The 26,589-nt window shown below is 37.5% G+C and overlaps 1 protein-coding gene and 1 long non-coding RNA gene across 9 annotated transcripts in view; both read right to left on the bottom strand.

Annotated features, from left to right (window-relative positions):
• The window catches only part of PTPRZ1 (protein tyrosine phosphatase receptor type Z1), a 133,647-nt gene that overhangs the window by 22,260 nt on the left and 84,798 nt on the right, over nt 1–26,589 (bottom strand). For 5 of the 8 annotated variants that reach the window (XM_036400607.2, XM_036400610.2, XM_036400605.2 and 2 more), the window contains exons 9-13: nt 22,012–22,196; nt 21,194–21,320; nt 14,852–14,895; nt 8,701–12,271; nt 4,944–5,088 (exon numbers count right to left, since the gene is read on the bottom strand). In XM_036400607.2, the coding sequence (XP_036256500.1) occupies nt 4,944–5,088; nt 8,701–12,271; nt 14,852–14,895; nt 21,194–21,320; nt 22,012–22,196 (4,072 nt within the window). The remainder of the gene's footprint in view (nt 1–4,943; nt 5,089–8,700; nt 12,272–14,851; nt 14,896–21,193; nt 21,321–22,011; nt 22,197–26,589) is intronic. The other 3 variants (XM_036400612.2, XM_036400611.2, XM_036400609.2) reach the window with 2 other exon arrangements.
• LOC118697745 (uncharacterized) lies at nt 17,071–18,965 on the bottom strand. The gene is made up of 2 exons (XR_004981797.1): nt 18,884–18,965; nt 17,071–18,597 (listed from the first exon to the last, which is right to left on the bottom strand). It is a non-coding gene; the product is annotated as an uncharacterized LOC118697745 (long non-coding RNA).

Here is a 26,589-nt window from a genome sequence, read left to right on the forward strand (position 1 = left end):
TGCCATACACTCATTATCCCTCACTGAGCCAATGTATTTTTAATCTTTAAAAATTAATTGTGGATGAAAATAAATTACACTCTTAGCACATTCGGGACACAAATTCATAGCAGGTGACTTAACCTGTAATAAGACTCATAAATAGGCACTCCATCTGCTTCTGCATTGGCACTGAAAGCCTTCATGACTAAACCTAACGTTAATACTCACATCTTGTTAATTATCACTTGTTGTTAATGAAAAAAGTGATGACTATTTCAAACTTCCAGACAAAGGTCCCATCACTCAATAACCTGATTATTTAATTTACACCTTTCATCTCAGCACTTAGATCTCCAACCTAAAACTGTAATTTGTAATTTAGACACTGCACTTGTTCAAACACACACTTTATATATGGGGGCAGTGCTAAACCACTGAATTAATTACAGTGTCTGGATCTGTACAGCAGCAGCAGCAGCCCTTCAGTCTGACAGGAGGGATACTGGATCTGAATGAACACTTCAATGGCAGCTACATGAGACTACAAGACCAAGCCTCAGACTGTGGGGGACACAGATTTCCAAGCATTTGGGCCCCTGGACCCAAAGGTGCCCTTGCTTGTGCCCTGGGGCAGGGAGTGCTGGAGGTGGGCTGGGACTGGCGCTGAGGCTGGCAGGGAGCACAGCCCCTGTGCTCATGGGACTGGGTGTGGGTGCAGAGGGATCCTGCCCGGGGAGGGAGCTGAGCTCTGCAAGTCAGAGCCACCTGAGACAGGACGTGTTTGTGCTTCTCCTGCTCATGCAGCGTGGTCTTAGAGGCATGATTATTCTTTCTCTGAAAACTTCAGTGTCTTTTGAGCTCAAGGATTATCTGTTGTAGGTATTCTCAAACAATTACTAGATTTTTTTAAAATGTACAGATAATTTAAAGATGTGGTGAAACCAAAGGATCTATAAGTGGATCCTCAATGGATATTAATTATTCATTTTTAAAAGCTGCAATTAATTTTATGTGTTTGTCAAGTGGAATTTTAATTGTCATATTTTATTATGACTTTTATTTATGACATGACACACTGTTGAAAAGTTTTTCCTTTATCGATGGATGAGTGTGGCCTCTGTATATTTAAATCTGGCTTAAGTGTTTCTGCATGTCCAAGCTTAATGATCCTCACAGAAGGTTCTTGACTCTGTTCCCATAAACTTATCATAGGACTCAAGGCATTAGTTCAAGCCATGGCTAAGAAAATGAACATTCTCTGACAGGTATGGTTCAAATTATACAAGGTGGTAGAGGAAATTTAAAATTCAAATAGCTACTCAGGGTGTTGTCTGTCATCAGGTTGGTAATTTCTGAAGTGTTGTTATCATAAATGTCTAACAGGCTTCATGACAGGCAGCTGATACTCGGGATGTCTACAGATGCAAATAGACCTGGAAGTGCATTAGCAGTTTGTGGTTCATGTAATCAGAGCTGGTCTTTTACCACAATTCACATATGTTTGTTGAAAAAGAATTTTGAATGGTACAAGGCCCACTAATAGCTGTTACCATGTTACTATTCTCCAAGCTCTTCCTACAATAAACATTATAAAAGCTGATATGCACAAATATGAATAATTACCCAAAATAGTAATAATGAAGCCATCAAGAAAAGAAGAGAGCAAGTACATTCAGATATCCCTGCCACATCTCTGCTGCAAGAACTCAGAAAGTAGACAGATACTGAAAGAAATGGATAGACTCTAGATGTGGACAGAAAATTCTCTCTAATGCTATTTTAAAAAGTCTATCTGGACAGCAAGGCCACTAAACAGGGCAAAGAATCTCCTTGTTTATTCCACTGTAATCTTAATAATGCTGAAGAAATGAAAGGAAAATTACATTGCTTGAAAATTGCTTGAATTAAAAAAGATACACAAAACCAGAGTAGTTAAAAATGGTGTATTTTCCTACTGGTAATTATTCAATCTTTAGACAATATTGCCATTAGAAGTTTTAATCCCTGTCAGAGAAATAAATATCGATCAAAAAAAGATTTAAATTGTGCCTAATGAGATAGTGAAGAGATTGAGGAATTTCCTCAAGCGCTGATTAACAATTTCATTTAAAAAAACCCCAAAACCAAAACCCAAACAACAGATGGTACAGAATTATTTTTCTGATACAAATCATTAAAGTGAAGAAATAAATAATTTTGCCTTTCTTTAACCTTGAGAGACTGGAACTTGTTGCTCTTGGTAGTTATTTGGTTTTAAACCAAATAACACACCTTTTCAATATTCTAATAAGGAGCTAATAGTGGGAGCAACCCAAAGCATTATTCATTCATGTGACCAGCTGAGATAGACCAATGGTTTTTCTGGACTACCTTTGCAAAAGAATTTTAGAATAGCTTCTTGTAAACCTAAATGTTTTTATGAACTTTAATAAGTGAAAATAATTGGCCCAAATTAGGGGAAAAAAGTGCAAAATAAAAAGAAACATTAACATCTAAGAGCAATTATTTCAAAACAAACGAAATCCATTAGAAAAATCTTACAGAGTTTCTACTAATATTTTCCAGGCTTAATGAAATCTACATAGCAATGAAGTTAATATTTTGATTTTTTTCCAGTCTTTAATAAGAGGTCAATGTTTTAGCAACTTTGAAAGAGGGCTATAAAGTCCTATCTACGATGCATAGTCTTTATGTTACATTCCCCTGAAATAAGAAATAGTTACTGGTGTTATCATAATGCCAAGAGAATTTTGAGGATTAACAATAAAAGAGCTCCATATTTTATTTTGTAGTACACAAGAAATACAGAAAAGATTAGGTTCAAGGCAAGAAGATATTCTTGCTAACGGGATTTTTGTTTCATTTTGAAAGACCTGTTTTACAGAATTGTTCATTCCCAGAGAAAGAATACAAAATGAACACAATGTTATTTGACAAAAACAAGCTTGTAACGTGTAGGATTACTAGAACTGCATTGTACAATCTGGGTCTTTAAATGCATGGCCTTCTTTAGCAAAGAGATTTCAAATACTGCTCAGCATCAGAGATGAAACCCTTTGGAAGTTGAATATGAACAATCATGTTGCATAACATGAATGACAAAAAAAGATTCTCAGAATGCAGGTGGTTAGCTGGAAATCCTGGGATGGAGAATAGAGTTATCCAACTAAGCATAAACTAAGAAATGACTTTTGCAATTATTATGGCAATTAACTACTACCTTGAAAAGCAGAAGAAATCTTTCTCAAGGTTCATCAATCAAGTGTCTTAAATCATGGCAAAGGCTGTCTGACTCACTAGCACACTTGCCTGGAACAAAGGATGCCTGAGCTCAGTTTCTGAAGCCTAGTCTGTTCAGGGATGGAATGAGTTCTGTCCCCATGTGGGACACACCCTGATAGGCCGACAGAAAACTAGTGTCAGGAGACTAGAAGAAAAGTCAGTAAGCACAATCCTGACATCACAGCCTAGAGATTACAGTAGTCAGTAGTTTGGAAAGGGCCAAAATTAATGGTTCTTCACCATTTTTTTTTCATTTTAGATTAAGCAGGATTATTTGGGAAGAAGGAAGAAGAAACAAGCTCTGGAGGCATCTGAAAGAAGATCTTTAGGCCTGTCTTCCCAATTCTTTGTACAGTCCCTGTAAGAGCAAAATCCTGTTCCTGGCTGCTAGTTTATGTGTTAGCACAGTGGAAGCAGGATCAGGTTCCTGACAATCACTGAAATAGAAGTTTTGCAACTTATTTCCCCCTTCCGGCCCAACCACGGCATTTCCTCCCTGACAATCTATACACTTGAGAAAGTCTTAGGGCTGTGCAAGGGTTTTGAGAGCTTGAGCAGGCATGTCCCTAGGAAGACTGACTTTAACTAGAACCAGTGGGAGAGTGCCAAAGCCTTGAGCATTGCCACATACTGCCATGTGGCTGACAAGGTTCCTGTTACATTTTTAGTTCAGGCCAAATGAACTTGCAGTATTTCACACAATGCAAGACACAGTTTGGGGTTAGCACAAGGCAGAGGCCATCCCCAGTTAGCAATGTGAATGCAGCCACTCTTTTTATCCTCTCTGAGGGAAGTAATTTCAGCTGTAAGGAAGAGATCTGTGCCATGCTAGCTGATCTGTTTTATTTCACAGTGTGGACACAGTTTTTCGCTCTTACTAATTATGTTATAATGACTTCTAATAACCATCAATTCCCTTTATCCTACTTTTTTTTTTTTTACTGGCTTATCAAATTATCAAGTCACAGAGAAACACATCCATGAGGAAACCTGAGCACATGTGCACGTGAAACACATCCGTAGTTATCCACTAAAGCTTTGAAAGACCAGAGCTAATTTTAGTTTGTCAGAATCACGAAGTAGAATGACTTTTTAATCACAGAGCATCCTGAGAGCTACTCAGGAAGTGATCTTCAAACAGTTACGCTATTATAGTATCATTAAACTAACCCCTTTCTGTCTTCCACAGAGCATCAGCACACTCCTACAGTGCCATATGAATTGCTTATTTACATAGGCCTGTTGAGGACAATAGATTCTCATTCTAAATTGATAACCACCTTTTTTAATGGGTAAAGGATTGGAAAGATAGTAAATAGTCCCATGCCATGATATCTATTTTTCTTTTCCCTCTGGTTTTTCCCAGTGCTCTGTTTAGTCACTTGGTTTCTAGGCATCAATCATGAGTTATTGTTTACTAAGCTCTATCAATAGGGGAATAAACTATTTGCAGTGGTTAAACCCCCTGAAAAAAAAAAAAAAAAAAAAAAAAAAAGCATCTGAGTATTTTGGACAGAAACCACTTTATTTTGTCATTTTTATGACACTGAGCAATATGAAGGAAAGGTAAGAGACATGATCCAGTCTCCCTCCTGTAAACCAGCTCAATAATGCCCATCACATTTTTCAAATCATACCTCTTTAGAACTGAAAAAAAGATCAACCAAAATACAACTTACCTCCAGTAAATGAGAATACCCACAAGAATCACTAGACAGATAAAAGTCAGGGCTGATACGACCACAAGTGGTATAACTGTCTTCTTCTCTGATTCCAGACTCTCAGCTAGACCAATACGAGACTCATGGCTAATATTACTTGCCTCTGCAGTCAGAGAAAATTGAAACAGTCCAAGTTTAAATTCTGAGAAAAGCACAGCATAGGTGAATGTGTCTTATAATGAGCCTACTTAATATCACTTACCTCTATTTTTTACTATGTACCGCAGAAAGTTTATACATTTGCAAACCAGCTTACAGAAGATAAGCAGATAGAAGGCAAAGCAAAGTGTTCAAGCTTATGTGACTCAGCCCTCCAGCAGTGGAAACTTCTCTTTGTAAGAATAGCAGACTGTTGTTAAAATTCAGAAGAAAGTTTTTTTTATTTTAATCTATTTTATTAGCTGAAAGCCAAATGAATTAAGAAATCTGAATACATAATATTGGAATGTGCATTGGAATTGATATTAAACTGTCAGTCATATAATGCAAATCACTTCTCTGGCTAATAGGTTAATATAAAAATTATCTTGCAAAAGTCTTTATGTGCTTGCTGTATTGCAGTTTAGCTTTCTGTATTTTTATCCATTGCCCATTCTGCCCTTATAGATACATCCTGTTTCCTTTGAATTCAATTGCCTCCCTCAACTATACTGGAGCCACACTTAAATTTCCCACCTTGATCTTTACAGGTGCTCAAATTATTATTTAGATATTGCTTTGGTTTCATATTTCTGTGAGCCATATACTGTTGGATGAGAGAACTATTTGGACATGGGAATCTGTATGAAGATTAAAACAAAATATTTTATAATTTTATTAAAGAAGGAAACACAATGGTGGACAACACCAATACTTTATTTTTAGCTTTGATCATACCTCAAGAAGTAAGTATTTCAAAGTTGTTACTTTGATGTAAAATAACTGACTTATTTCAATTTGTGCAGTTTACTGTGAGCATTATTTGAGTGAAAATGCAGAAATAAGCACTTTTGTGCTTTTTAGAATTAAACCCCTAGAATTTTTTCTGCTTTTGCAAACAGTCCTAATGCAATGAATTTTCTGTATAAGAGCAGAATTTTGCTGTACAGAAAACATCTGCACTCCATTGGGATTTCAAGAGACCAATTCTACATGAATGAAAAGCTTTTACACAAAGAGAGGAAGGAATGGAGTTGAATCTGGAGGGGGAAAAAAAAAAGACAGCAAATTACATGCTCTAAATAGGATGTCAAAAACAAATGGCTTCACACAGTACAGATTTCCAGGCAGCTCTATTTTCTTCCATTTTCTTGAGTTTAGAGGCTTTCAGGACTTTATGTGCAAAAAGGTCTAGGCTCTAATTTTGCAGATGTCTTCTTGGTTTAAATTCAAAATACTCTTTAACACCCATATAAACCACTTCTCTTTAAATTCTGCAGCTCAATGGGCAAAGTAATTGAAGGCACAAAGTTGCTTCTGAAAAATCTCCAAGTTTCTGTTGAGTAGGTTAAAATTGGTGCTTCCTATTGATTCCAGAGAAAAACTATGTGTATGCATGAGAAAGCACAATACGATCCCTTTGAAACAGTCAGACTTGCTTATCCAACTCTGGACTAATTCACAGCATAAAATCCAATCCTATCTGTGTGATGACAGTGCTCCTTCAAACTTCATGACCATATCCTATTAGGATTCCTCCTATGGGGAATGAAGTGCAGGCTTCTCCTGTAACAGAGGGTTTCTTGCCTACTTCATTCACTCCAATGATGGCAGCTGAAAAGGTAGTCTCAGCTATAGCAGATTTCTTTGATTTCTAATAACTGATGTGTTTGGATCCGTTGCATATTTCTTTCTATTAATTTGACTTAGTTTTTCAACAGAAGTTGAAAAGTTTGGGTAGTCTTAAGGAGGTCTTAAGGAGAAAATCCTAGTTCAGAACAAGCATAATTATGCATCAACAGCTACAAGACTGAGAAAAGTTTAAATGACAATGCTTTTCTGTAATGGTCACGATGAAGACATTTCACCAATTTCTGCAAAATCCATTGCAATGTATAAGTAAGTTCTCAGGTGAGAGATTAATTTTTGTGTTTGCTGCCTTTCTTTGTAATTTAATTAGGCAAATATGTCTTTGATTTACAGGAGACCATGTTAGACATGCTGAAATTGAATGTTCAGCTTATTTAAAGTCAGTATTTGGCATCATGTGTTGGAAAAAAAGTAATGAACATGAAATGATACTGTAGAGTGTCTTTCAATAATATCTAGAAGACAAACTAAGTCTGTTGTACTCCTCCTCCAGTACTGTATAATTCTTTTTGAGTTACTATTGATAAAAATTCAAATGACACCCATTACGTAAACTCTAGTACCTTATGGCAACACTCAGTCATACTAATAGCATAGTTTTTGAAATATTAATGCTATTTTTGCTTATTTTTGAAGGAATGTTATGCATTTTACACAAAGTGGTAACTTCTTACCAGTGAACTAATTCACTTATTAATTCAGTTTTGTAACACCTACCTTGTTAGGACTCTTAGTAATTTCAATGTTTTTTATTCTCTTTTAATTTTATTTTTTATTTTTCGTATTGTTCTAGCCCAAAGTATATCAAGTGTCAATTTACCACCTTTTCATGTTAGTATTCTGTTGCTCATGAGAAATACAACCTTATGTAATTCAACGGTGTATTTGTTTGTAGGACTGGGCTGAAACCTTCCCATGCTTTGTGACTGCCATTCCTTAATAGGTTTAGTTGAATGATACTGCCCTCTATAGATGATACAAGTACATTACAGAAGTTCAATTTATTTTCTAAAATACCAATTCAACCTTGTCTCCTTGTCTGTTTTTTTTTTTCAAAGATCATAGATTATTTTTGACTTGATTCTTTGATTTTCAATTCTCTAGCACAAGAAGGAATGAAAATTATGTGCCTAAATACTTCAGATTTTCCACAGTGCATTTTTAAATACAAAGGATATATTTATGAATTTTGACTTCTGACGTTATCCTTGGAATCGTGGGTTGCAAATACTCTCACTGAATTTAAGAGGAATAAATAAGAAAATAGCATTAAACATGAACATCTAGAGGAGAATCTGGCTCCACATTGGGAATACACAAATCTGGCACAAAAATTCTGCATCTCACTGAAATCTGAAAGTGGCATACACAGAGCAAAAATGAATGTTTTTATGAATCAGAATAAGACCAGCATCTTCTTCCTTGTTCATCCTCTTAGAAAACACAAAAAAATGTGCTGCTGTAAGTTTAGAAGAGAATATCAGAGGCATGTTTCCTCTGGCAGAGGCATGGTTTCCTCTGGTGGTATTTCCATACGGGCAGCACTAATCTCTGTACAAAGAACTCAACAGAGAACCTAAGTCCCTCTCAAACCTTTAAAAATAAAAGCAAAAATTAGCACTGAAACAATTCTTGTTTCAGATTTTGCATGACTCAACTTCTGCTGACAGTATGCATCTATCCAAAAGCAGACCATCAATCATCTTACAAAAGAATATTTCAGGTGCAGTTTTAAGTAGCCAGAAGTAGCATTCACAAGATAGCCAGCTCTGTATGAAACCCTGTTCCCCAATGCTTCCTTAATCACACCCATTGGCACTGTTACGTTCCCTTTTATTATCTGTAGATAAACCTTCTCATTCTCTATGGCACAAAAGTATCCCCTGACAGCTTCCCATGGTATTCATTAGACTTATCCATAACTAACCTGCCTCAGAGATGTTGAACACTGATGAGTGATCACTAGTAACAGATGAGGCTGATGATTGTGATGATCCAGGAGTTAATTCTGAGTTACCTGCTTCAATTGCCCCTTCAGTGTCTCTCTCATTATGGTCAGGAAAACTGAAATCTGTTGAAGTTTCGTTATCGTTAAGGCTATCTGAGGTACCTTGGCCAGAACCACTTTCTTCATCACTTGTCAAAACAGCCCAAGACTTAGATTCTGATGTATTTTGCAATTGGACACTAGAGGTCTGAATGTGGTTCTCCAAAATTTTCAGGTTGTTGTGCTTCTCAGGGATCACATTCGCTGTCAGAGTTGGTATGGATGTAAAATTACGTCTGTCCATGGCACGGTTTATCTGACTGTCAGATGCAGCAGTAGAAAACTTCTGTTCTTCAGGTTTCTCAGAATGTGAACTTACAATTAGGTTACTCTGATCCTTGTTATTATTTACCTTTGTATTTTCATCCTCTACTATCATATCCTGATCTTCTCTATGGGATGTGCATGAGATGCAGTTACTTACAGGGAAGGCATCATCATATTCATCGTAGTCATCCTCAACTACAGAAGACCACAAATCAGTACTGGACATGACACTGGGGGACAACCCAGAGGATTCTCCAGAAGGAACCAGCAACCTATTCAAAGTTACAGGGATCTCACTTTTGGAAGGAACAGCTGTAACTGAAATAAATGTATTTGGTAACGGAAGAGTGTGATGAACGGACACATCAGAACCAGAAACAACTGCAGGCATATGAACAGGATCAAAACCAAGTGTGGAACTTGAAGAGACACTGTCAACCTCAATTCTTTCAAAAACACTTGAAGAGATATGGCTGTCTGTAGGAGTAGCTACATGTGATGATGTGTCACCTGTTAGGAAGGGAGTTGTTGCAGCATTCGCTGCCTGGGACGGAAAGGCATTTGTATTTTCTAAACTGGTCAGCTGAAACGAAGCATCGCTACTGTACAACGAAGGCATGACCTTCTGAACATCTTCACTGTTAGATAAACTGGATGAAATGTATCTCTCACTTTCATAAGAAAAAGATAAACCTTGAAGTGACGCTGTGGGCTTACTAAAAGTGTTTGACATCATGTCAGCAACAAAAGGTGCAGATGTAGAATGCAGCTTGCTTGCAGTTGTAGCAGTAACATGTGCCATTTGATGCGATATTTGGTCAAATGTAGAACTATCTTTTTGAACCCTTGAGCTTTCAGCCAATATGGGATCACTAGGCACAACTGCAGCTGTGTTAAGCAGAGTGCCATCGCCAGAAGATTGGAAGGAGGACTGCAGTAATGCTTCATTATTTAATGTAGCTGAGGTCTCATAAAAGTACAGCTGAGTCGAGGATAACATTTTGCTATAAGCAGGGACAGAGAGAGCTTGATCTGAGCTTGCACTAAGCATAGGTTTAAGCAAAGTGTCATCAAAGGCTGGAGTTGTAACATGCAAAGGCTGAACAGAAAGGTGCTTTTCTGTAAGTTTACTAATATCATGATCAAATATCTTAGTAGTGGGAAAAGCAAGAGAGACTGGAAGGATTCCCTTTGTGCTAGAAACAGGAAGTGGGCTTTCTTGCAGAGTCATATTCTGCTCAATTACAACATTATTAGAAACAGATGTAGAAAGTTCATGTATCACTTTACTTTCAGCACTGGAAGCCATTTCACTTAAAGAAGAGGAAATTTTCAGTTCTCTCTCATCTCCATATATTACATCACCTTTTTGAAGCATCTTATTAACATCACTAAACCCGGATGATTCATATGGAATCTCATCAACAAAATCAGAGGAAGAAACGTTAAGTACTGTCAAAGTATCTGTGTCAGGCAAAAGGGACTCACTACCAGAGTATGCTTCAGACCAATCCGTGTCACTAGATAGAGAGCGTGTAGGCTGCAGCAAAGTTTCAGCTTGTGATATTACAGAAGAAGGTTTATGCACCAGTACATTGTTATAGCTGCTAAATAAAGGATCTTGATGAAATACGTCAACAGAATCATGCACAAATTCTGCAGAGTCAAAGGAAACAGTAAAGCTTTGGAGGGAGCCCACATTACCAGACAAAGCATAAGGAAGTTCAGACATTGTAGATAGTACATGCATATTTAAATCACTGCTGGATGGTTCAACTTGAGAAAATATGTGAGTTCTATTATGACCAAACATCAGTGTCTCCGAAGCAGCATGAGTGGTCTGATGTGACACCACATCAGCAAATTGAGCAAGGCTTGGCTGTATTAATGGATCACCCACTGCCAACGTCAAAGAAGCATGCAGGGACACCTTATCGCTTGCAACAGCTGGAGTAGCACTTTGTGGAAACATTTGAGAAACTGTATACAAACGGTGAAACATTTTACTACTGGAGGAAGCAGAGGAAAATGTAAGCAAAGGTACATCATCATAGGAAGACAGGGTGGGTTCAAATGACACATCAACACTGGGAAATACAGGTGTAGCATGCAAGGTCACATCACTATCTGATGTAGCAGGGGTAGTGTCGAGCATCTGAGAGTCAAACAATAAAGGGGTGACTAGAGGAAACACTTCACTACTGTAGGAAGGTTGAAGAGGTATCTCACCATTATAGACTGGCTGAGTTGTCTGAGAGAGTACCTCACTGGCAGCAGAAGCAGAACCATATTCTCCAGAGCTTGAAGAGATAGAGTGAGGTGATAATTCAGCAGAGGAGAAAGCAAAGGTAGAATAATGTGGCAATTCTAAATCCGCATCTGAGGTGTCTTGTAAAACCACTGGGCTGCTTGTGTAGGGCGCTGTAGTCGGCTTTAATCCCTCTACATAAGCATCAGTGTAACTGGTCTGAGACAATTGCCCGCTAGGTGATGTATCAACAGACTGAGTTGCTGGATCTGTAGCATTACGAAACCATAAATTTCCATCAGGGGAAGAAGTATGCTTTGGAGGCTCATCGGAGCTTGAGGGTGCTACAACTTCTGAAACATATCTAATGGAGCCTTGGGAAAGGACATCATGCACACTGATATCTGGGCTTCCTGAAGGAAGGGCATCTTCTTGGGAGGCCTCCTCTGTAACCAGCTGTGATGAAGAAGTGGTAGGAACTGAACTCCAAAAGTCATCAGATTCCTGATGAGGTTTAAAAGGAGGCAATAAGAAATCTTCGTCACTGTGGCCAGAGGTGGTTATTCTTGTTGGCTCGGTGCCTGAAGAAAGATATATAAACTCGTCTTCTCTGCCTTTGGTGGAGTCAATGAGTTGAGGAGGAATTCCAGTAATTGTTTGGGATTCCAGAAAAGGATCTTCCTCTTCAGAATTTTCACCAATAGGTGGAGAAGTAGCATAATAAACTGCTTTGAAAACATTATCCTTACCATGCAATTCTTCTCTTGTTAGGTATCTATTTGTTTTGGCTTCACTGGGTTTTGTTCGCATTTTTTCTTGACTGTAGCTGGATGTAATCACCTGAAAATCTCTCCTCAATTGGTTCATTGTACTGTCAGTGCTAGGAACCACTGCAGTTTCTTCATCCACCTCTGTTTCCTTTTCATCAACTTCATCCTTTGAAAAAATATCATAGCCGAAGACAATTAAAAATGTTTATAGACTGAACATGAATGAAAACTAAGCTCTAATAATACATTTTCCTGGATAGTTAAATCAAGAGGGGTAAAGCAAAATAACACTTGAGAAGACTGTCTTAAACTAAAGTATTAACTGCAAGAAGACATATCCTCTTTTATCTTGAAAAATATTACTTATTTGCAATAAAAGCATTAAAATGCTGTGTCCCAATAACTTCTTCAATATTGTGTTACTTAAATTGTGTTTGAGAGGCAAAAATCACTCACAGTATCTATTTACTTTATTAAGAAGGCCCAAACTCTTTCCTAATAAAATGCAATTGTATATGCAATATATAGCATAGATTGTATACACTGCAATGAAAAAATGTTTTTGCCTTCAGAATGCCTTAGAGGTTTGCACTAATATCCTGATGGTAATTAAACGATAATAACAACAACATAATTTGTAAAATATATTTATGACCTCAATTCTGCTGAATTGTCAGAGTGTTCTGGAAGAGTTCATGATCCTCATCAAGACTGTCAGAGTTTCACAAGTGTTGTGAGCCATAGGCCCTAGTCCTGTTATGACCCTTTGTTTTCTGAATATGAATGACAATGAATAACAATACTTTGTGCAAAATCTGTGTTAGAGTTCTGCCTTTTAAGGACATATCCAAAAGAAAAAAACCCAAAATGTGCCTGAATGCAATCAGCATTTAGGCAGTGCTTGAGGATCTAAGGTCAAATCTTTTCATCCACTCTACAGCTTTCCCTGCACAAAATAAAAAAAATATTATCATTGAAGCACCTAACTCCCTCAGCAAGCATTTTTGTTTTGACTTAGACACAGCAGTCCCTGCAGTTCTGTGCTGTGTCCCCATCTAGTGCTGCACCAGAATCAAACCTGTCCCAGCCCAACTCTGCCATGTAGATTGAGGTACACTTTCAGTTTCTGAAAGGACCTGATTTGACAGGCACACATAGCCCTAAGAGACAGAGCAGCACAGGGCCTCTTGCAAAATAGTTTTGTTTTTTTGTTTTTTTTTTTAAAGATCTGGCTTGGCAATGTGGTGGAAATGCCACTGTTTGTTATTCACAAGCATAATGCTGAGAGAAAACACCCAGTAGACAGGAGATAGGCACAGTCATCAATCTAACAACTCCTCAGTTTCCACTATAGTTTAGGTTGAGTAGATCTCCCATTCCTGCATTGAGCAGGGCACAGCAGGGAGAGTAATGTAAAAAATCAACAGCCTTTGAAGGAACGTGCCCAAGATAAAGAGCTGCTGAGTATGTTTTTGACTGAGGCACTCAGCAAACAGGAGTTGTGAGCCTTCACCCAGTCTCACCAGAGCAAGGGCTTTACCCACTAGGCTAGAGCTGGGCTTCACACTGCAGCGCCTCTTTGAACCAGCAACCCCTCATGCACTTAACATAAGGTACCTCAGATGTCACTCTCAGGTTTGGACTTCATTTGAAGAACTAAATATCCAAAATGTAGGGACAGCAGCACCACCACTGATTGCCTTCAAACCTGGGCTAGACTGGACAGGCCCATGTTTCTATTTCTGCAAGGCAGTGTATGAGTTTTAAACTTTTTCGATTCAAGTAAAAATCAGTTGATGTTCACTGGTGTGAAACAGATGCAACATAATAATCTAGATACATTAGAAAAGAGAAATGACTGTACTACTGATTACTCAGGGTCCACAAATGCAAGGGAGGGTAAATAGATAGGTGAGCACAGGCTGTGCTATTTAACTAAAAGGACTTGTCATGAAGTGAGAATGTTGTGGTCATAGATTGAAACTATAAATTAAAAATTATGATGGATTACTTGATATTACTTGATCATTGTCCTACTGAAGTAACTGTCTATGTTACACAATTGGTATTGGAGACTGTTAAAATCATGGCATTTTTACATCTCTCCTTGCTCCAACACTGGAGACCTAGTTACTGAATATGAAGCCTCCAAAGGTTATCATAAGATCATCAAAAATTTTGTAAAACAAAGCTATACTTTAAAGTCTCACTTGGGTTCAAGAAGCAAATGAACCTCCAAGAATTTCTGAGTAACAGTTAAACCAATAGCACACTGATAGCAGACACACTTGATTCTCACTCTTCAGCACAACTATCGTCTTCCCTTACTTTAATTTACTACATGATAAAACCATCACAAGTAAGGAGAAATCAAACTTCTCCTTAACTAAAAAGCCTAACACTGGATGGCAGCTTTGATTCTTTGATGAACAATTCTGTCAGACTTCACAGAGGGGTGATTGCAAACTGGTGCCTCATATTAAAAATATTTAGGAATATTCTGTGATATCCTTTACTTCACCATGTACCTCTAACCCCAGAGAAATACTGAGGTATCTCCAGAGTTATCTAGGGAGAAATATAGCTCAAAGGCTATGTATGCACATACATGCATATATATGTATACATAAATGCAGATAATACACTCATTTGGTGACATAGTTTTGTCAATTTTCACAGAATGCAATTTCAATCTAGTTGAAATGTATTTATTTTAAATACACTCTTAAAAAAATGAATGCTATACCTCATATTCTTCAGCTTCACTCAGTTCAGGAATGAGGTCAGCCTCTATAAAACAAAAATACACACCATATCATCCACAATTTTAAATAGACAGAATTCTGAATTCTGCAAGGACTCAACTGCCTAATTAATATGGTTATTGAGACAATGTCAAAGATTTTTTTGTAGGACTGTGTTTGGAGAAGTGGCAACCCCCTGGAATAAGGACTAAGGGTAGCAATGCTCACTTATCTAGACACATTCATTCAGCCACAACAGTTTTGTTTGGCTCTATTTTGATACCGTTGGATTTGCACTTTTGGAGGAAGCACGTGTTGGCTGGGGAAAGCCGTTTACAAAAATGTTTTCAATGAGAAATACAGTTTAATGCAGAAATACAGTTTAATGCAGAAATACAGAAGTGAGAAATACAGTAGGTCTGGGGATCAACTATTTCTCCACATTAAACCTGAAAGCTCTGAGGATATTCTTGTAAATAATCTATTCTATCATTTTCATATAGAAAATTCCCTATTTGCACACCCAGGCTTGGACTTAGGTGCTAGAGCAACAGCAATGCCATCGTAGTCAGTATTCAGCAGGCTGCATGCTTCCAGCAAGGCAGACCAAAGACACTCACCCTTCCCAGTGCTTACAACCTTTTTCAGACTCTCACCCTACTTGATTTAATGTACAGACATAAAGCCAGTTGTATCACATCCCAGAAAAAGTCCCTAATAAACAGGTATTGCATGCTCTGTGAAGAACTACTCTAGAGACTTTTGAGGCCTTCTAAATTTTCAAAAATAAAAACCAGTTGAAACAGGTTGAAGAAATTAATTTCCTACAACCCAGCTGAAAATCCATCTCTCCAAATTTAGAGGTAGTCTCTTGCCTTCTTTCTCCCTTTTCAGCCAAATCCAGTGTTATACTTCTGGTGGTGGTCAGCAAGAGAGGCTTCAAAGCAGGTTGAAAGGAACATCCACCTCTCTGCTAGGAACTTGCTCAGCTCTTCAGTGCAGAAATTTAAGACCCCTTCCAGAGCACTAATGCACTTTATTGCTCCTTTGGTCCACAAAAAGGCCCATATCCATTCTGAATCTTTCTAGGGCTTTCTCCTAAGCCATGTTCTAGCACTCTGTCTGCACATATGTGCTAGCACATATTCTGAGGGCTGATTTGCACTAGGTGAAAACCTCTTAGCCTGGAGAGCAATTCTTACAATACCATCACACACAGCTCCATGTCTGCATTTCCTCCACAATGCCCAAATGTAGTTTGTTCAATACACTAGGATGAAGATTCCATCTCTATATTTCTCTTTTTTGCAAAGTCAGATGGAGATCTATGACTTAATTTGTATTCTCTTTGATCTATCCATATCTACCTTTCAAAACAAATTAAGATGTGCTATATGTAACATACACTAGATGAAGTTTATCAAACTAATAAGATCAAGCAGTATTATCTGTAGGTTATAGCATGCAAACAAATTTTCACTAAGAAATGCTGCACAAAATCTTCACAAATTGTCCTTTAGTAACAAACATCTATAAATTACCAAATACAGAACTGACTTTTCTTTAGCTAGATAGATAAAAAAATTATCTTACCTCTGACTCCTGAGGCCTAGGAGGCTCTGGGACAGGGTGGGGAGGGGAGGGGAGGAAGGGGTGGATGAGATAATGATATTCCCTGGCTTCTCAATGATACAAATCAAATATTGACATTAGTCTGAATGCTCTCCCATAATAGATCCACACCATGTATGAGGTATTTAACAGACTTGTCTGAAACATGTTTTTAGTACAGAGGAATTCTATCCCTACTTTTCTGTGGTTACTATTCTTGAGTTGAGATTTAATCAGATTCAGTCAGAAAAACAAACTGTAGTGGTTGTGCTAGAGTATACAGTAGGATACATGCTCTCAAATTCCACCAGTAGGAAACTACAGTTTCTTGCTGTTTTCTCAAAAGAGAGGCTTTAACATACATATATATATGTGTGTGTATATATATATATAAAGAACCTCTTTATTAACAAAACCAATAAATCTCCAGGAACTTTATAAGGAATATTTGAATTTAGATGGTCATATAAAATTTATTTGTCGAAAGTATTAGAGACACACACTTACAGAAGTTCTGTTAATCCTGCTGCTGAGCTTTTGATTTGACAGGAGATTACAGAAACATAATAACATCCCCCATCCAAGGTGAACAGCCACACCCTCCAAAAGGTTGATGAACAAGCTTGTTTATTTTTTCTGAAACTACATATTGATTATTCTATAGTATACATTTTAAAATAATTAAATAATGAGGGTTCTGTAGAGATCTTTTCCTAGTCCATTTTAATGACAGGTTAAGAAACAGTAGAACAAATACAGAGATGTAACTATTTCCCTACATTTTTTCAATGGAAATATTAAAAAAAAAATCTCTTTAAACAATGTGATTTATAATTATAGAATAATGCGCACAACAAAAACTATTTTCATTTCTGTACTGACATGTAATAAATTGCACGGCAAGTACAAAATTAAAGCCTGTTTCTTTTGATTAAATTAGTTTTCAGATTTCTACTTTTATCAGTACAAAATTAGAAAAAAGCATCCCCTAAATCAGACATTTAATACATGTTTAGTGATTTTCAGGACAAAAATCTCAAAGATGAGTTACAAAAAAGTTGCATAGTTAGACCCTCACAAAGTACTGCTGACAGCACGAGCTGCCAGGCAGGAGACAGCATTTGAGAGCTATGTCCCAGCATGCTGGGGGTTTTTTTTGACAAACACCAACAAAGGAATAGGAATGGGGAGTTATATATTTTTCCTTTCCTGTGTCAGCAAAAGCATGTAAGTATCACCAGTATTAGCTACACAACAAACTACTGCACAACCTTCAGTTCTATACAGATGTTATCTAGAGAGTCGAAGCAGACATTTACATAGTTATTCAAAATCCAATTTTAATAACAAATGAAAAATTTGTAAATAAAGGTTGGACTGTTATCAAAGCTGATTAAAATGTGTTGTACACGATTCCCTACATTTTCAGTGGAAATTTTGTGGCTGCATCATTTGTGCATTTGTTGGCTTTTACTAAGTGGAAACTAACTGGAAAAAATTTTAACATGCACACACAAGAAGAAGGTTGCAATTCTGAAGAGTTCAGGAAAAACCCAGAGAGCAGAGGTCTCCACTGTGGTGCCTTGCCCAGTGTCATTACATTACAGCTCCTGAGGCTTCCACAAACTGAAGCAGAGACCCCAAAGAGGTCCTTCATCTTACAAAACATTGCTGAGAACAAGAGCCTTGGATCTGTGGATCACCAGAGCCTGTAGAGCCCTCACTAACCATATGGGATGCACCAAACTGGGTGGGGAGAAGGCATGAGAAACACTCTTGCAAGTATCTCAAAAAGGAAAGTCCAAACCAACAGCTCAACAGTCTTGAACTTTTTGAATACCAGAGCTCATTAGAAGTGGCCACACCAAGGACAGAATTCTTCCTGGAAAAGGGCCCATCTAATGGCTCCACACGACTCATGCCTTGCTCTAGCTCTTAACAGGAAGACTGATCTGGAGGTGACTGTAGTGAATTTCATCTTAATTAAACTGGATTACTCAGAGTAATTCTTGAAAATGAAAGATTTAATTTATGCTTTATGTGTGTCAACTTTATTTCATGTCTTCACGGTGAAGATAACTTTTCTTTCATAAATTCCCAAGCAGGAGCTCCAAGAAATCCCCTTTTGCCTCAAGATCTATAAAGCAGATCACAAAATCAATTTGATGTTATAGTTGTAATCAGCAAGCTACTCTGAAGAAATCTTTCTTGTTAGATATCTACATTCCCACATATCTGTTTTCTAATATTACGTATATTAAAATTAAATATGGAAATATTTGAAATATTTGCAACAGTTAATTCAGGTATAAATAATTAGTAAAATTAATTATGCAAATAAATATTAATGTTAGAAATTAATGGATGATTTTTTCCTATTTTAAAATTTTATCCAGAGTTTATCCAGCATATAAGAAACTTACTTATAGAGCAATGTACACTCTTAGAAATCATACTAATTACATGACAGGAATTTTTCCCTGAATTTTCTTTATTCAATGCTTTCAGAGGTATCACTGTGGAAATGCCAAAAGAAAAGAACCAAATTAGATTTAATAACTTTTGTGTCTATTTCAGATAAGAAGTATGTCAGTGAAACTTTTGGTTTTTTTAAACAGGCAAATATTCATTTCAGTATTTAATTTTTATTAAAAAACTTTGCACTCTTTTTATTTAATTTTTTAAAATTCAAAATAGCAAAGTAAAAATTGTTTTACCAGTGTAAAAAGGCTTGAGAGTATCAAACTTTCAGCCTGATACGTAATATTTATTATGAAAAATATAACACAGTCTGAAATATAACATTTATTGTACCAAATTCTCTTGTCTGAGCATACAAATCTCAGAGAAATTTCTGATGATACTGGAAGGTGAAGTTAATTTTCCAGTATGTATTTCCCTCCCTCTACCTTCTCCTGGAATGGATGAGGCCCTGTTCTGCATGGCTTTGGCAGCAGTTCAGCAGGGGTGCTGTGCTGGCTGGGACACCTGCACTGCTGGCCAGCCACAGGCCGCCCAGTGCCTCATCCTCCTCTTCTGGGGCTGCTCCCCAGCAGCTCCTGCTCCTGCCACAGAGCACTGGCAGGGCTTGCCCAGTGCTTGGGCAGTGCTTGCCCAGCCCCAGCACCCCTGGCTCTCTCCCTGCCTCTGCATCCACGTCTCCTTCCAAAGGGATTCACGGAACACAGCGGGGTCGGATGCAGCCCATCCTTACAGCAGGGATACAGCAGTAGCAAGAGGAGGGTGATTTATCCTCTGGATATCACCTACACTGGACTTTGTTTTGCAATATGTGTTTTCAGAGGTTTTACAGCTGTGATGGCAGCACAGTACTGACTTGATTTTTTGTTAAATGATGATAACACTATGCTGCTTATTTGTCATTCCATGTAGAAATGGATGTGGGTATGTAGATAAACTCTCATCTGAGAAAACTCTTCAAACACGAACCCAGTAAATTCTGGAGAGTAAGTGGAAGAATATACTAAGAGATGAATAAAAGGTAGACAGAAGAGTGAAATGTCAGGCAGAACATCAGAACCTTGTTGTGGACTTTTTAGAAAACTAAAGAGAAATATGAAAGTTCCAGTAAATACTAACTTAAGACCCCAAAATACATTATTATGCGCTGTGTTTGAAAGACAAGTTAAATCTTTATTAAAAATGTGTATGTACTATACCTGGTGCTGTATCCTCTTCCTACAGAGAAACCCACATTATTGTAAGCCTGCTAGCCTTATTAGTCCAGAATTCATGTGGTAGAGATTGTTGAGAATCACATTCTCTCTCACTGTAATGGAACGTGGCTCCCTTGAAATGAAAAACTGGCCTGTTTTCCCAAGTTCACCACTAATGACCTTGCTGTAGCTAAACAGACATACATAAGTATAAAACTGTATTTACAGAATGCATAAACAAACAACAAAATCCAGGCCCTTAGATTAAAAATAAAATAGCTCCTAACATGATCAAAAAACATTTGATTTTTTTCTATGATTAATTACAGTGTTCTTAATTAAAAACAAAGCCCTCACTCACTTTCATAGGAACTGAATCCGATGCTAAAACTTACACCAAATTTAAGGAATTATTAGGATAAGATCAAGCTTCATGCTACAGTTTCAAGTTATTTCATATTTACCAGCAGGCAGAAGAAGCAAATCTGGCTGTGAAATCATTAAGATTTGTTTGTTAGGCCTTTTGATTCTTTTGTGAGGCAGCATTAAGAAGCAAGGGAATTCCATCATCACAAGTCTTTTGAATTTATACTCCAAGTATTCATAAGAAATCAAATTTCAAAATCATTAATATAGACTTATAAATCATATACTGGGGTTGTATTGCTTGATTCCTTAATACTTTGGTGGTGTGGATTAATTTTGAGAGGATGGTTGAACCATAGAGAAATAATACCAAACATGGTTTTATTTCCCTACACATCTAAAAGATACACTTGTGAGATTTCTGTGAGATTTGAAAGCAAGTAGGTGCTTTTCAGAATAGTCTTAGAATTAAAAAAATTAACATGCAGTTTTTTATAGGTAATGCTTACAAGGAATTATGTCATGTACAATATCATTAGCAAGGGACATGCTGAAGGTTAACTGCAGTGATTTTGAAATTTCATTTTGGCATGATTCCGAAGTCATGCATTTTAACTGGTTTGCAAACAAATTACTTGAAATACAGATTTTTCAGCCAAAAGGGATCACTAAACTCAAAAGACCACTTACCTGCATCCTCTAAAGGCATATCAACAATGACTTGGTCGCTGTATTTTCCATACAGACCATTAGAGCAAACAGCAACTATCTGAAGAACATAACTTGTATTGGGCAGCAGACTGTTTAGAATAGCCCCCTAAAAGAAAAAAACACATTTAATCATTTACTTGCAAATAAGTATCAAGAATTTGAAAATGTTAATTTTTTATAGCACATTTTTGTTATGAAGCACAAAGCTCCTTTCTTCTAGTATTATAATGTGTGCCTTCTTATTTTATTGTAACAAATGGTTTTCAGTCAAATAAAAAAATACAAACTCGTTACATGGATGATAATAAACCAAATAACTATTTAGCACTGAACACAAGTTTAGGTAACATTATATCAGACGAGTCTTTAAAGAGGGTTAGAGGAACAGATCTCATTAGTAAAACACCATGAAGCTGTAGTCAGTAACTTAGGATTTATAGCAGTATAATTGAATTGAATCTCATTAGTTGCTTGTGTAGGTCATTCTTTCACATCCATGAGCAATGATTTACAGGTTATTATTGACTGACAATTGGGTTTTATGGCTAGGGAGCTCTGTGAGTGGCATGCTCACAGCAAGTATAGGCAAATCAAAGCAGCAATCTGTAGAGTTTTTTCCTGTTCTAGACAAGAGACGTTTTTCTTTTGTTTTAAGTTGTCTTTGTGGCTTTACAGCCAAAAAATTAGACAATTTCTCTTCAATCAGCTCCCAGCTACGGTTGAATCCATCACAATAATTAACAGTGGGTTGTTACACCATCATCCCTTTTTATGAAACTTGAAGAGTTTACAGTTACCAAGTCCTGATACCCATCTGTCAGAAACTCGTGCTTAGTCTGATCTTCTCCATCCAGCTGTTGATAAAAGACAGCAAATCTCTCAATTGTGGTGTCGTATACAACACGAGGTCTTTCCCATGTAACAAGGAGACTAGTATAGTTCTTTGGATCAGATTGAACATTTTCAGGTTCAGAGCTGCAAACTGGAAGAAAGAAAAGAGGAAAGAATATGGTATTTATCAAATGGTACAAGTAACTACTAAAATCTTGAGATACTTCCTGAGAAAACAAATTAAAGTCTTTTTGTGTGCCTCAATTTTAGCTTTCTACTAAAACATTTGAAATGCCATACCATTGTAAACAGAACCAGTATTTAAACACTAGATTTCTAAAAGCAAGTAAAGTTGAGGACTGAATTTCCTCTCTCTGCCTCCTATAACATATTTAGTGAAATATTAGTATCCAGTTCCTAAGAAATAAAATATAAATGATAAAACATAAAGATTCTTATATCTGTCCTGGGAATCAAAAAATCTCAATTTTTATGGCTCTATGAAAGTAGCACTAGAAGAGATGCATACTCTCACACTAGCTATTATAGACTAATCTACAGTAGATTGTGTTTAATTGTTAAAGGTAAACCTATCACCTGAATTTCCCCTCAAGGCTGTTTGAATCTTTTTATAGTACTTAAAGAAGAATGAAAAGGTAAATAATGAGAACCTAAGTATTGCATTAGCAGCAGTCATTTAATGTTATTATATTTTAAGGCTTGTTATTATATTTTTAGCTTGAATTGGAATAAACGAGGAAACATTTTTTACATCTCATAATGTGCTTAGAGCAATATATGAGTATCTAGAAAAAGAAAGCAAAAAACCCTATTATCATACTAAGAAAAGAGGTGCAGATTCTTTGGAGTTCTCTAAAAAGAAACGAAAACCAAGATGCCCCAAGGCTTTGGGGGACAATGCTGCATTTTGAGAAGTCCTTCAGCTTTGCATTTCGCCACTGGAACACAAGGGGGCACTCAAACCTCGTCGAAATATTTGTCAAAGGAATTTCTCCAAGGAAGGTGGGACGTTCTGAGCAGCTTCTGTCTGAGAGAGTCAATGGAAAACAAGCAGCAAGGCTTTCCTAATTTCTGTGTTGGTATGTGTAAGCTAATAGCAGAGGCAACGTTAGTCTTTGTAATTAAGGTGAGCTCCCTTTCTGTGTTTTGAATCTACTGTGCTATATAATTGATACATCATTTTATCAATTACACTTAATTATTTTAATTGATGCAAAAAAAGAGCAAGTTTTAAAAAAAAATCTATGTTGTGTACATTCCATTCCATTCCTAAAATTTGGCATTCCTTCCCATTTCCACCAGATGGCAAGGAGAAATCATTAGACTAGCCTTTCTCAATTCTGAGTATGAACACAGGTGATTTAAACAGATTTCCATCTTTTTCAATGAATCTAAACACTCCTCAGCTATTTCTTTTCAAAGGTGTTTAAAATTCTTGTCAAAATGCTTCTCTGTATTCCAAATTCTTCTCTACAGTCTTTTTCCTCCCTTCATCTTTTTTGCTTATGAGTGAATTTGGTTCTGAAATCTCACTCTGTACTCAGACTTACAGAGCAGTATATTAAAACTTTTAAAGGTACAAGGTTGGTGCTTCCAGTGTTATTTCTTTGTTTTCTTTTTTCCCTTTCCAGATGGTTCTTCTATTTTTTCCCAAGAAAAAGTCTTCCTTTTTGTTCTCCTCCTTTTGATGTTCATCTCAGCAATGACTGACAACATTACTACATGACAATCATTTACGTATTATTTCACCTCCGTTTTTTCCCAAAATGCTTTCTCTTGCCCTTCTTCTGATGCCAATTTTTAAATCATCCTGCTGATCCCTTTTCTTTCCTACCAGTCAGTAACACAGAAGTACTTTACTCTGCTTTTTCCCATTTTCCTTCTCCAGAGACTAGAAAGGAGACCACATAACAACTTACCTAATTAAGTACTTCTGCTGTGATACCACCTTCTAGAAAAATCTGAGCAAAGAGACTGCAAGAAAGGGAGTTCTTGAGTCTGTTACTAGTCTGAAGGACAAATTCACAGAAAAATTTGCAAAAAAATTCACAGAAAGTCAGAGGCCTACTCAAACCCCAGCTAAACTTTAAGCCAAGTCTCTGCTTTCTCCAGGTGAATACTTAGATGCTGGTTTTGCATATCACATCATGTTGTAGTAATGCATCTATCTTTGCTGATTCTCCTGTGGAATAAAATGCTACCCACATAACTTAGGACATTTTTATCTAAACTTAATTGCATCATGGGGAACCACTGGGGTGCATCAGCCAAATCATTGCCAAAAGCTGCCTGGGCTGTTCTTGACCAGAATACCTTTATAACCTGCCCAAATTTGGTTTTTTTCCCTCAACCTTTGTTGCGTTCTTTTACTTTAGTTAAATCTATGTTTGAGATTATTTTTTCAATTCAACTTTTCAATTGTTGAAGCCATGAAATCACTTCATTTACATTCATATGTTCAGGGGCTTTGTAGATCCCTGCAGTGTGTGGCAAAAAAGCAATTTTTAAAAAATATTTTAGATCTACACTGTCTATCTCTGTAATGGAGGTGGAGCAGCACAGCAGATGTCTGCTGGGTTGATGTTGGCTGGCCACCCAGACATTTGCCCACTCCCCCTCCTCAGCAAGGCAGGGGAAGAAAGTAAGATGATAAAGCTGGTGGGTCAAGACAAAGACAGAGATTGCTCAACAATCACCATCATGGGCAAAACAGATTAGACTTGGGGAAATTTATCACCAATAAAAATAGAGTAGGATAGTGAGGAACAAACACAGAACTATGAAACCTCCCCACCCTTTGCTTCTTCACAGGCTCAACTTCACTCCTGATTCTTCCACCTCCCCACTCCCAGTGGCACAGGGGAATATGGAATGGGAATTGTGGTCAGCTTATAACACTTTGCCTCTGCAGCTCCTTCCTCATGCTGTTCCTCTGCTCCAGTCTAGAGTCCCATCCACAGGATACAGTCTTTCATGAATTTTTCCAGCCTCTGGACAGTCTTTTGGGAATAGACTGCTACACTGGGGGTCCTCCCTAAGGTCAGAGTCCTGATAGATAATCTGCTCCTGCATGGGCTCCCTCCAGAAGCCACAGCCAGCAGCTGGCTCCCGCATGGAGTCTCCAGAGTCTGCCACAGGACAGGCTGCCTCAGCATAATCTTCACTGTGGGCTGCAGGGGAATCTCTGCTCTGCTACTGGAACACCTCCTCCCCTTCTTCTTTCTCTCACCTGGGAGTGACAGAGCAGTTTCTCTGTCTCCCTCACTCCTCACTGCTGTGCAGCTTTGTTTTCCTGGAGGTGCTGCCACCATGGCTCCCCGTGCCCTGAGATGGGTGGGCTGGAGCCAGCTGGAACTGTCTGGGTCTGCCTCAGGACAGCCCTGGGCTCTCCCCACAGAGACCCCCCTGTACCCACCACTGCCAATGCCTGGGCACCTGCACGCCACCCACTGTGCCAGTGGAAGTGTCCCACACACAGCTGGGAATCTGAGAATTGACAATGAAGTCACGTGGACTGAGGAACGTGAAGGGATAAATGCACGAGTCCTCACCCCATGTCTCACAAGAGAATTTAACTGAGAGCCACTGAACTTTATGTGGCTGTATTTCTCATGGGAAAACAGGCTGGCTAGTGCTTTTTATCAATATATATTGTCAGTCTTGAATTTGAAGAACCCATTGTTTTTTATACCTTACTAAATCCAGGAAGATAGATAAGAGTTAAGTTTCAGCACTTATTTCCAAGGCCTTACCAGAAGGGTGGAGAGGATGGAAAGTCACCCAATGTGCCCAGCAGCTACTACAATGGTTCTCACGTTTACAGGAGTAAACTATGATTTTTATTATAAATGGATTTGCATGTCAGCTGAGGTTGGTGGAGATTAAGCATTACAATTTCAAAACACTATTTTTTAGGTGAATCCTCAAGCATGGCTGTAAGGATTAGCTATTTAAATCTTCTTAAATTGCTACATACATATTGCATAGGGAAATTACATGTATCATTGGGCAGGTTTGGGGAATGAGGCATCTTCCATGCCCTTAGTAGGACTGTGCTTGTATACACAAAAAATGTTGGGGATGTTACTGTGAGAAAATTCCTGAAAATACTTTGAAAATTCCTGAAATCACTTTATAATGGAATAGAAAGATACTTCTAGCTTTTCTAAGAAAACTTAGTTCTACTTATGAAGTGTCATGTATTAATTACAGCAATAAATCAAGCATTTAATCCTACTCCCTAATGAGAATCTACACTGAACGCAACAGGAGAAAATTGAGATTCTAGGTTTCAAAACACAAAATAATTTTTCAGTTATCTACCTGAGTAATAATCAGTCTTGGCATTTCTCATACATCCTCTAAAGGGATTAAAAAGATTAGTTTTTTTCTGTTGACTACTATGCAATATTAAACATGAATAAGCCTATTGACTCTTAGAGACTTTGGCATTTGTGTTACAGCTCTTACATCTGAACACTTAACTTTAATGATTCCTAGAGTTTTAAAATTCTGTCTTAAAA

The sequence above is a fragment of the Molothrus ater genome, chromosome 5 (assembly GCF_012460135.2).
Source record: "Molothrus ater isolate BHLD 08-10-18 breed brown headed cowbird chromosome 5, BPBGC_Mater_1.1, whole genome shotgun sequence".
NCBI lineage: Eukaryota > Metazoa > Chordata > Aves > Passeriformes > Icteridae > Molothrus > Molothrus ater.